Source organism: Panthera uncia (genome assembly GCF_023721935.1).
Source record: "Panthera uncia isolate 11264 chromosome A3 unlocalized genomic scaffold, Puncia_PCG_1.0 HiC_scaffold_11, whole genome shotgun sequence".
NCBI classification, from domain to species: Eukaryota; Metazoa; Chordata; class Mammalia; order Carnivora; family Felidae; genus Panthera; species Panthera uncia.
Genome location: NW_026057578.1, coordinates 23,691,894 through 23,703,771, shown reverse-complemented (window position 1 = coordinate 23,703,771; position 11,878 = coordinate 23,691,894). Strand labels below are relative to the sequence as shown.

General features: G+C 39.4%; 1 protein-coding gene across 2 annotated transcripts in view; it reads left to right on the top strand.

The window, feature by feature from the left end:
* Nucleotides 1-11,878, top strand: part of ACSS2 (acyl-CoA synthetase short chain family member 2) — a 91,459-nt gene that overhangs the window by 1,506 nt on the left and 78,075 nt on the right. For both annotated transcript variants that reach the window (XM_049650927.1, XM_049650928.1), the window contains exon 2: nucleotides 4,419-4,614. In XM_049650927.1, the coding sequence (XP_049506884.1) occupies nucleotides 4,419-4,614 (196 nt within the window). The remainder of the gene's footprint in view (nucleotides 1-4,418; nucleotides 4,615-11,878) is intronic.

Genomic DNA, 11,878 nt, shown 5'->3' with positions numbered 1-11,878 from the left:
CTATATATTTAGCCCTGTGCCCAGGATCCCACTTACGCTCTGGTCCCAGATTTCATAGGTCTGTAGACCATTTTATTCTCATACCTTGATGTTACACCATATTTAACATGACTGTGTCTGGAATTTACCAATTTTCCCTCCCAAAACTGCTCTCCCCTTAATTTTCTAATCCCTGTCAGTGCCACTATCCCAAACTAAATCTCTTTCATCATCTTCTTCTATAATAAGATCTATCTATCAACTATAGATGGATCTTTTCTATCTCTTTATCTTATCAGGGGCGCCTGGGTGGCTCGGTTGGTTAAGCGTCCAACTTCAGCTCAGGTCATGATCTCACGGTCAGTGGGTTCGAGCCCCGCGTCGGGCTCTGAGCTGACAGCTCAGAGCCTGGAGCCTGTTTCAGATTCTGTGTCTCCCTCTCTCTGTGACCCTCCCCCATTCATGCTCTGTCTCTCTCTGTCTCAAAAATAAATAAACGTTAAAAAAAAATTAAAAAAAAAGATTTCTATCTCTTTATCTCATTAAAGATTGCTTACTGCTTACTGAGCACAAATCCTGTTTGATTTGATGTAGACTGTTATCCCCATTATGCAGAAAAGAAAACTGAAGTGTAGAGAGATTAACTAACTTGCATGAGGCCATAAAGCTGCATAGCAGTGGATCTGGGATTTGATCTAAGGTAGTCTTGACTACAGAACCTATACTCCTGATAGCTATAGTCTTCCTCTTCCCTGACCCCACAGTCTGCCTTTCACCAAATTCTGTTAAATACTCTTCAAAATATCTCTGCTTACCTTTTCTTCCATTCCCGCAGTACCTTTTAATTCAAGGAAGCAGCCTCCTAGTTGGTTCTCTCGTCCCCTGGTCTCACCCACCAATCTCTCTGGTAGAATTATCTAAAATAAACACTATTAGATTGAGATTCTGGAAACATTGCTTTCATATGTCACTTCAAAAACTTTCAGTAGTTCCCTGTTTCCTCCAATTTCAAATAAAAATTTGAAATTGCCGTTTACTCAAGGTCTGGATAACTAGCTACACCTTACCTCTCTGTTCTTATTTCCCGCTATTCCTTACCACACCCCTTATTCTAGACCAGTCATTCTCATTGATATACTGATTACACAAAGGTTTATTTCCCATCTCCTTGCCTTTGCCCATTTCCTTCTGCTCTTCTCTATCTAGTCAAACCCACCAGTTCCACACAACATTCCCTGATCATCTAGTCCATGCTCATCTTTTCCTCTTCTGAACTTTCATATTTAGAATGCATGCTAATGGTGGGGTGCCTGGGTGGCTCAGTCAGTTAAGCATCTGACTCTTGATTTCAGTTCAGGTCGTGATCTCACAGTTCGTGAGTTCGAACTCCACGATGTATTGTCAGCACAGAGCCTACTTGGGATTCTCTGTCTCCCCCTCTCTCTCTGTCACCCCAAATAAATAAATACACTTAAAAAAAAAAGAATGCATGCCAATGAAGCATCCAGATTTCAATACTTCCACCAAATAAAAACAAACCCCTCCCAAAACAAAACTAAGTGATCATAAAACTCAAGTTTTCTTTTTATTTTTTTAAAGTTTATTTATTAATTTTAAGGCGGGGGAAGAGAGAGAGTGTGTGTGGGTGAGCGAGTGCAAGGGGGGAGGGGCACAGAGAGAGAATCTCAAGCAGGCTCCACACTATCAGCACAGGGCTTGAACCCACAAACCGTGAGATCATGACTTGAGCCAAAGTCAAAAGTCGAACGCTTAACTGACTGAGCCACCCAAGTGTCCCAAAACTCAGTTTTCCTCATCCTTATTGATATACATAAATGGGGTTCATAAATAGTTTTATATAACCTATGCCTACTATTATCACTTAAAAATATTTTTGAGTATATACATGTATTCAATGTAGTTGTAACAACATATGTGATTGTGCATACTGGTTTCTAGCTGTGTGTTTCCTTGGGAGAGTTCCTATGTTTTCTGAGCTTTGTTTTTCTCATCTATAAAATTAGGGTAATTAATATATACTTAATAGGGCTGTATAAACATTCAGTGAAGCCTTTTGTCTCATTTTGCTGCATTGGAGAGAGAAGATAGATCACCAGTAGCTCTCCTGGGCCATCTGAGGAAGTTTGGCCAGGGTTTTTATTCTTGCCATGTCTGCTCAAATCGCCACAGTCTGATCAGGAAAACACAGCCTCAGTATGTGCCGCCAGTGTTTCCATCAGTATGCAGAGAATACAGGCTGTATTAAATTGGATTGAGTAAACTACCTTGAGTGGGTCATCCAAGATACCTACCTTAACTGCAGATATCCAGGACACCTACCTTAATGCTCACTCATTGTACACAAAATAAAAATACTTCAATTATGAGTGTTTTAATATGAAAAAAAATTCAGTGAGGGACACCAAGTGAGTCTTGATCTGTGGGTTGTGAGTTCAAGCTCCACATTGGATACAGAGATTTCTTAAAAATAAAATCTTAAACACACACACACACACACACACACACACACAAATAGATTCAATAAGATTGGTTCAGTGCCTGGTACAGGAATGGCCATTTGCTAAAATGCCAGTTCCCATTTGCCCTCTGTTTAGTGGCCATTTAGTATTCTGTTGTATTACTACTAGTATTACTAGTTTTCATCAGCTTTTTTTTTTTTTTTAATTATTAGGCTCTTGGGTTGTTTCCAGTTTCACTGTTATAAATAGTGTTACTACAAACATCTCTTTAGCAATTACTTTTTTTTTTTCCTTTGGAATTTTTTCTTGTAGTGTGCTTCCCAAAATTAAGTTAGCGGATGTTTAAAGGTATAAAAAATTTTATGGCTCTCGTCAGTCATTTTCCTGTTTTCCAGTAAGATTGTGACAATTTCTTATAATGCCATTATCATATAAGAGTATCTCTTTTACAGAGCCATCTGACATTGGATTTATCTTTTTTAAAAATTATTTGGATTTCTTAAATTGTTTGCAAGTTGTACACCATATGATTTAGCTTTCAACTATATTGTTTTGCATGTTCAACAGTATTTCATGTGTTAGTCTTATCTTTCCACCTAGATTGTATAAACTGAATCACATAACCTTGAGCAAATCACTTTACCTCTATGAATTTGGTTTGTTATTGGTGAAATGGGGATAATAATCTCTAAATTTCCTTTCACTGTTATGTTTCTAAGTGTGTCTCTTCCTTCTAGCTCCTGACCCTGTACTGACAATATCCTAAGTGCTCTGACATTACATGTTTTACCTGTTGAATACATTTTCTATGGAGTAGCAGGCAAATATTTTAAGATTATTAATCTGTTCATGTCCCTCTCCTTAAAATCTTACAATGGCTTTCCATTCTTCTTTAGGATAATATCAAATTCCTTATCATGCCCAGAAGGATCGCATGATCTGCCCAGTTTATGAATTAATTTCTGCTACTCTTTCTCTTACTCTCAGTGCTTCAGCTCCAGGGAGTTCCTCTTAACATATACCCTTGGTTCCTTTCTATCTCATGGCCCTGTTTGCTGGTAGGGAAGTGGAGAAAAACTCCCGTTCTCTTTTAGATTTTAGCAAAAATGTCTTCCTCTGGGCAGTTCACATCTTGACTTAGTAACTATATAACCTAGGGTAAGTTATTTAACTTCTCTGAGCCTTGATTTTCATTTTTTTTTCTTTTCAATTTTTATTTAAATTCTAGTTAGTTAACATACAGTGCAATATTGGTTTCAGGAGTAGAATTCAGTGATTCATTAGTTACATACAAAATCCAATGCTTATCATAACAAGTGCCCTCCTTCATACCCAGCACCCATTATATATTATGTATATATACCACGTCTTTTTTATCCATCATCAGTCAATGGACATTTGGTAAGCCTTGATTTTTCAAATCAATAAAATGAGAATGAAAACAAGGCCTACCTCTTATGGTTGTGGTAGAGACTAAATAAGATAATACATATAAAGAGCTTAAAGCAACATCTGACTCATAGCAAGTAACACTTGGTCAAGATGTAATTGGAGGAGATGCTCATTAAATAATTGCTGAAAGTGAATGAATGAACAAATTAGAAAGATATTATGGAAGGCTCTGTGGGTAAAGGATTTCTTCCTTTCACTACTTAATTTGTTAAATTACTGTTGTGCTAGGCATTGTGTGGCTATGATTTGAATAGATGGTGAAAAACGGAATGGCAGTTTTGAGAGAAGGAAGAAATTTGAGTCAAGATTCAGCTCATGGGAATAGAAGGTAGGTTAGGAAAGTAGTAGGTGATAAAAATTAGACAGGTAAAGGAAGGACCTCCGTCATGGGTCCTAGAATATAGGGCAGAGAAGTTGTGACTTGTTCATGTCATAGACTGGTAAGCCATCTGAGGATAAGTATGTCTGAGAAATTTGGTGACGTCTTGGTTTCCCTTTCTGCTGCAGAGTTTTGGGGAGACATTGCCAAGGAATTTTACTGGAAGACCTCATGTCCTGGCCCATTCCTCCAGTACAATTTTGATGTGACTAAAGGAAAAATCTTCATCGAGTGGATGAAAGGAGCAACTACCAACATCTGCTACAACGTACTGGATCGAATTGTCCATGAGAAAAAACTTGGCGATAAAGTTGCTTTTTACTGGTAAAAACATCTATCTTGAAGCCTGTGACAGATAAAAAGTCACCACTCAAATTTATATAGTGTTTCATAGTTCGCAAAGTACTTTAAAATCTATTAATTCATTTGATCCTTGCAACAACCTAGGAGAGTAAGTAAAGTATTGCTAATTTAATCTCAGATGAGGAAAAATACCTCAAGTAAGTTAAGTGACTTCACTGAAATCACATAACTAGTATGTGACAGAATTGACATTCAGAGCCAGGTGTCCTGACTTCTAGTCTGGCATTCTTGGCTTGTAGTTGGAGAGGAAAGAGAGGGGAGGGTAAATGGAAGTGAATAGGACTGAGTAGCAATCTTTCTCATTTTGCTTTGGGAGGAAAGTGTGGATATTGGGATTTTCACTACCGTTGTTGTTATCATCTTTGGGTGAACTATAATACCTGTTAGTTTGCAGTCCTTCCCGGAGTTTCCCAGGTATAATCTGAAACCGGCCCCCTCCTACCCCCCGTAAGCAGAGGGTAAGGAGAGACTGAAGAAAGAGGCAGCCATTCCAGGTTCGTAGGTGGCAGTTTTAATAAACAAAGAGAACTTACATACAAAGCTTGTCTTGGACAGCAGCAAGACAAACAGAACACTGTACTCACCCTCCAAATCTTAAAAGTGTGTAGAGGTCCTAAGTAGGCTTAGTAACATGCCGGTGTTTTCAGTACTACATCATCACATCTCAAGGCTATGTCCTTGAGCAGGAAAGGCAAGTGGAACCCACATTCCAAGTACATGGGAAGGGGTAAGAAGCCTCCCACTGCTGGAAGGGTCAATCAGGTAGATTGGAGGTCACATCTTTTTGATGACATTCCCCAAAAGTATCAGACACTATGCTCAAGTGCTTAACAAATATTATCTCATTTGATGCTGACAACCAAGAATGCACTGTTTTCCTCATTTTACATATGTGAAAACTGAAATTCTGAGATGTTAAGTGACTTATCTGAAGTCATACAGCTAGTAAGAAGTAGGACTGAGATTCAAAGCCAGTTAGGACAGTTATAGAGTTTATACTCATAACCATGACACCATGCTATCCTTCTAACTCTTAACATTAGCTTTTTAGCAGCTGTGCGATATAGGTGAAGAAGTGAAGCACAGAGGGTTATATAGTGAATAAAATCATAGGGCTTATAAGTAAGTGGTAGAGCCAGGACTCAAACTCAAGTCTGTTTAATTCCTTGCTGGTAACACTAGGTGATGTTGCCTTCCTAGTGGGAACTTTTTTTTTTTTTTTTAAACGTTTTATTTTTTATTTTTGAGACAGGGAGAGACAGAGCATGAACAGGGGAGGGTCAGAGAGAGGGAGACACAGAATCCGAAACAGGCTCCAGGCTCTGAGCTGTCAGCACAGAGCCCGACGCGGGGCTCGAACTCACGGACCGCAAGATCATGACCTGAGCCGAAGTCGGCCGCTTAACTGACTGAGCCACCCAGGCGCCCCTAGTGGGAACTTTTTAAGACCCCTTCCTTCTAGCAACATAGCTTATAGGTGGTATTACTACACTGAACCCAAATAGACCTTGAAGTTCCAATAATTGGGGTGTTGATTCTGCCACCACCATGAGCATTTTGAGAATTGATCTATTCTTTTTAAGTGAGCCAATAGGAGTAGTTTGGATGTTTCATGGAAGAGTTAATTGGTATTCAGTCAAAGTTGCCCAGTTTGTGATGTATTAATAAGAGCCCTAATGCCCTAAAATGAGCCCAACTCTGCCATTCACTTGCTATATGACCACAGACAAGGCATTTAACTCTGTGAGAATCCCTTTCCTCTTCCATAAAATGAGGATCGTAATTCTACCCCGTCTTTCTCCTCAAGTGAGATGATGTTATGAAAGCATTTATTTACTTATTGGAAAAAAACTGTACAAATGTGAGTGGTCTATTCACATTGCTATTGCTCAATTTAGGGTTACTTTGCCACTGAAACAGTCTTTTATTGAGACTTCCTTTAGCTTCTTCCCTTGGACTTTATGGCTTGAGCTCCATTTGACACTTGGGTTCACTTCCTGGGTTCCTTAGGGATCAGAAAATCTTTAAAGATCTGTAAAGGAGAGGCTTGTGTCTGATGTTGTTCACTGTTTGAAATAATTCAAGTGCATGATGAAAGACTGAGAAAACTTAGGCCAGAGTTGTTCAATCACTGGAGACTGCTCCAGAATCCTGAAGCCCTTCTTTCTAGTTCCCCTGCCATCCAGACCTGAACAGGCTCTAGAGAGTCTCTTTTCCTACTTGTAAAATGAGAGGAGTTGACTAGATCAGTGTTTTCCAAAGAATGCTCCAGAAACCACTCATTACTAGAGATAGTAGCAGGGGCTTAATTCATGAAACAAATGAATCTGAGAAACACTACATAATAAATTACCTTTCTGGGATTCCCAATGTGTATTAACATAGTAAAGCCTCCAAGAACTATAGTAAAGACACCTGATTAATATTTTTTGCACGGGATTACCCAAATTTATTTGAGCCCCACTTTCTGCAGCATGCTATTAACATTACAAGAAGCAGTATTTCATGGAACACCAAATTGAGAAGCATTGGATTATATAATTTCTAAATTTGCTTCTAGTGCAAAATTCTATAATTCCATAACAAGGTATCTTCATCCCATTTAAAAAAAAAATTTTTTTTTTTAACGTTTATTTTTGAGACAGAGAGAGACAAAGCATGAATGGGGGAGGGTCAGAGAGAGGGAAACACAGAATCTGAAACAGGCTCCAGGCTCTGAGCTGTCAGCACAGAGCCCGACGCGGGGCTCGAACTCACGGACTGCAAGATCATGACCTGAGCCAAAGTCGGCCGCTTAACCGACTGAGCCACCCAGGTGCCCCTCTTCATCCCATTTTTACATTGGTCGCTCAATCAACAAGAATTTTTAAAGATGTTGGATAGTCGTATGTTAGGTATTATGGATATAGGGATAGAGGAGTGGGAGACAAGTACCATGTGGGCCATTATTATTCAATTATTTTATGTTAACAATAAAGTAAAACCAAGCTACAAATAAGTCACATTTGTTATAAAAAAGTAAAGTGCAAATATGCCAGATGTGGTTATTTCTCTTAAAACCTCCTTATTTATTTATTTATTTATTTATTTATTTATTTATTTGAGAGTACAAGTAGGGGAGAAGGATAGAGGGAGAGAGAGAATTTCAAGCAGGTTCCATAAGTGGAGCTCAATCTCACGATCCTGGGATCTTGACCTCAGCCAAAGTCAAGAGTCAGATGCTCAGGGGAGCCTTGGGTGGCTCAATCATTTAAGCATCCAACTCTCGATTTTGGCTCAGGTCATGAGCTCACAGTTGGTGGGATTGAGCCCCGGTTTGGGCTGTGCACTGGCAGCATGGAGCCTGCTTGGGATTCTCTCTCCCCCCTCTCTCTGTGCCCCTCCCTTGCCTGTGCACTCGCACTCTCTCAAAAAAAAAAAAAAAAAAAAAAGTCAGGTGCTCAATCAACTGAGCCACCCAGGTGCTCTACCTCCATAGTTATAAGTAGTATGCTTATACAACATACTTTAGGAATTGTGACTTCCTATTATGATAGATGAGAATTTTGTTCTTGTATATTCCTCCAACTTCATTCTCTCATCTATCTAGCTCTGTTTTTTAGTTAATTTAAACACAATGTTTACATAAGAGTAATATATTATGATTGCATTTCCTTTTTTTTCTTTTGAAGTTTATTTGTTTATTTTGAGAGAGAGAGAGAAAGCAGAAGTGGAGGAGGGGCAGAAAGAGGTTGGGGGAGAGAGAGACAGAGAGAGAGAGAGAGAGAGAGAGAGAGAGAGAGAGAATCCCAAGCAGGCTCTGTGCTACCAGCCCAGAGCTGGATGCAGAGCTCGATCTCAGGAACCATGAGGTCATGACTTGAGCTGAAACCAAGAGTCTAATGTTTAACCAACTGAGCCATACAGGTGCCCCTGCATTTCCTTTTATATACAGATTTTTGTTTTCTCTGAAGTTAAAAATTGCCTGCCATTTTTCTTGCATTATTTGTCTTTATCTTGTACTCAGTATTTTTCAAACTCTCTATCATATCATTTATTCTATGAAGTCCTCTTTTTTCCCCCAAAGTGTTTTGTTTTGGAGTCCACCTTCTTCCTGATCTAATTTTTATTCATGCTGTGTGTGTGTGTGTGTGTGTGTGTGTGTGTGTGTGTGTGTGAGAGAGAGAGAGAGAGAGAGAGAGAGAGAGAGAAAGAGAAAGAGAAAAAAAGAAAGAAAGAAAATGTGCTTGGGGGAGGGGAGGGGCAGAGGGAAAGGGAGAGAGAGTCTTTTTTTTTTTTTTAGAGAGAGTGTGTGCATGCATGCATGCACATGAGCAGGGCAGGGGCAGAGGGAGAGGAATAGAGAGCATCTTAAGCAGACTCTGTGCCCAGTGCAGAGCCTGACATGGGGTTTGATTTCACAACTGTTGAGATTATGACCTAAGCTGAAATCAAGAGTCCGATGCTTAACTGAGTGAACCACCCAGGCCCCCCAATAATGCTTTTTAAAATGACATCTTTTCCATGGTTTTCTCTAATTGATATACTTCTTATGGAGTCACAGTATGACTTTCTTTTCAACCTAAACAATGTCATTTATATAGCTCTAGTGGCATTAGCAAACCACGTTTATAGCTCATTCCTTGTTTTAGGGCATGTTCTGAAATAATGCACAGAGGAAATAGTGCTCATAGAACCAAAGTAGAACCATATTAAGGAAGAATTTGGCCTTTTACTTTTGGATTGACACATTGTAAATTTTCATGGAATAATAGTATTTTTAGAATTTGAAGTGGCCATTTATTTTTTAAGTTTATTTTTTTATTTTGAGAGAGAGAGAGAGAGGGCATGGGCACGCAGAGGAGGGGCAGAGAGAGAGAGGGAGAGAGAGAATCCCAGGCAGGCTTTGCACTGTCAGTGCAGAGCCAACATGGGACTTGAACTCATGACTGTGAGATCATGACCTGAGCCTAAAGCAAGAGTCAGGCGCTTAACCAACTGAACCACCCAGGTGCTCCTGAAATGATCATTTAGATTCATCTAGGCCAACTTTCTTTACAGATTAGTAGATTAAAGATCAGTGAGGCTACAGCTGACACAGAGCTTGGAGACAGAGCTGAGACTAATCTCTAGGTATCCTTACTCCTAGTCAGTTACTCTTTTCACCATATGATCCTGCTTCATTATTCTAGTTGTCTAACACCAGATTGTGACAGTTGAAAAGAGAAATTTGTCATATTAGTTAAAGTTAATTTGTCAAATTAACTTTAAGGTTAATTTGCTTATGAATGTAAGGTAAAATGTGGTATCACATTTCAAATACCCAGATCTTGGTCTTATGGAATTGACATTCTATTTGGAAAACCAAATAGACCTATATAAAACAGCTGGAAAGCAATTATGGGCCAACTGCAAAGAGCCACTTACACAAATAGTTCACAGAAGGGAGAAGGCATGTAGGGAGGCAGTATGAAAAAATTAGGAGAATGGGCTTTGGTATCAGACTAACCTGAGTCCTGTTTCTGCTGCAAAAATAGCTATATGATTTTATACAAATTATTTAATATCTTTGAGCCTCAACTGTAAAATGGATAAAAGTAGTTTCCATCTCATGTAGTTACTGACTGAATAGTGTAACAAAGTGATGTATCCAATTCCTGGCACATTGAAAGCACTCAAAAGACATTAGCTATAATTACTATTGGGACAGTGAGAAGGCCAAATTTGTCTGGAGTAAAGGGTTTATACAGGGAACAATTTATTCATTCAATAAATACTTATTGTGCACTTGCTATGTACCAGGAACTATTCTGAACAATATCCATGCCTTCATGGAAGTTATATTTCAGCTTGAGGAGACAGACAGTAAACAAACAGGCCAATGAATATATGGCAGGTAGTGATAAATGCTATAGAAAAATACAGAGTGGCATAAGCAAAAAGGGAATGACAACAAAGAATGGGCATTGATAAGGGAAGAACTGTCTGATAAAAGTGACATTTGAGCAGACATTTAAGAAGGAAATGGAGTGTGCCACGCAGATAATTGTATTGGGAAGGAGAAATATTCCAAGTACATGGAAGAGCAAGTACAAAAGCCCTGATGTAGGAGTGTGCTGCTGCTTGGTTTAAGACTAGCTGAGAAGTTGGTGTAGCTGAAGCAGTGTGAACTAGAGAGTTTTCAGAATGAGGTCAGCAGGACACTAGATCATGTAGAACCTTGAAAGTCAATATAAGCTTTTGGGTTTTATTTATAGTGAAGTAGGGAACCACTGGGCAATCCTGAGCACAAAAGTGACAGCAATTTGATGTATATTTAGAATCTTTCTCTCTTTTGTGTTGAGAATAGACAGAAGGCAAGAGTAGAATCAGGGAGACCAATTAGGAGGCTATTATAGAAATCAGATGAGCAGTGTTGGTGATTTAGAACATAATAGTATCTTGAAAGTGGCTAGAAGTAGTCCAAATCTGGATCTATTTTGAGTGAAGAGGCCCATGGAATTTGCTGACTTAGATTGGATGTGGGGAGTGAGACAAAGAGGAGTCAAGGTTGTTGTCAACAGTGGATGGGGTCCGGGAATGGGAGACCTTGACTATTTTTTGGAGACCTATGAAAGGATTATATGCAAGGGAATGATGTGGTCACACCTGGGTTTAAAAAAATTAATCTGGGGGCGCCTGGGTGGCTCAGTCGGTTGAGCGTCCGACTTCGGCTCAGGTCGTGATCTCGCTGTTTGTGGGTTCGAGCCCCGCGTCGGGCTCTGTGCTGACAGCTCAGAGCCTGGAACCTGCTTCGGATTCTGCGTCTCCCTCTCTCTCTGACCCTCCCCCGTTCATGCTCTGTCTCTCTCTGTCTCGAAAGTAAAAAATAAACGTTAAAAAAAAAAATTAAAAAAAAAAAATTAATCTGGATACATATGGAAATGGGAGCGTGAAGCCAGATTGCTGGGAGTTTGTTTTTCAGAGTAGAGGTGCCTGGACTGGGATCCTGCTGGTGGGAATGGAATGGAAAGATGAAATTTTAAAGTAATTTGGAGGGAAAAAAAAAGCAACATAGGTAACTGCATGTGTAGATGGTGGAGAAACAGAAAGTTGAGAGAGAAGAGTCAATGGTTTCTTTAGTCTATATAACATTTTACTTTTCTTAAAGGTGCACACTCATCTGATCTAAGGGCTAATCTTGCCTTCCACACAAAACTGGTTTCAACCTCTCTTGCAATTTCTTCCTCCTAGTGTGGTAGGAGGA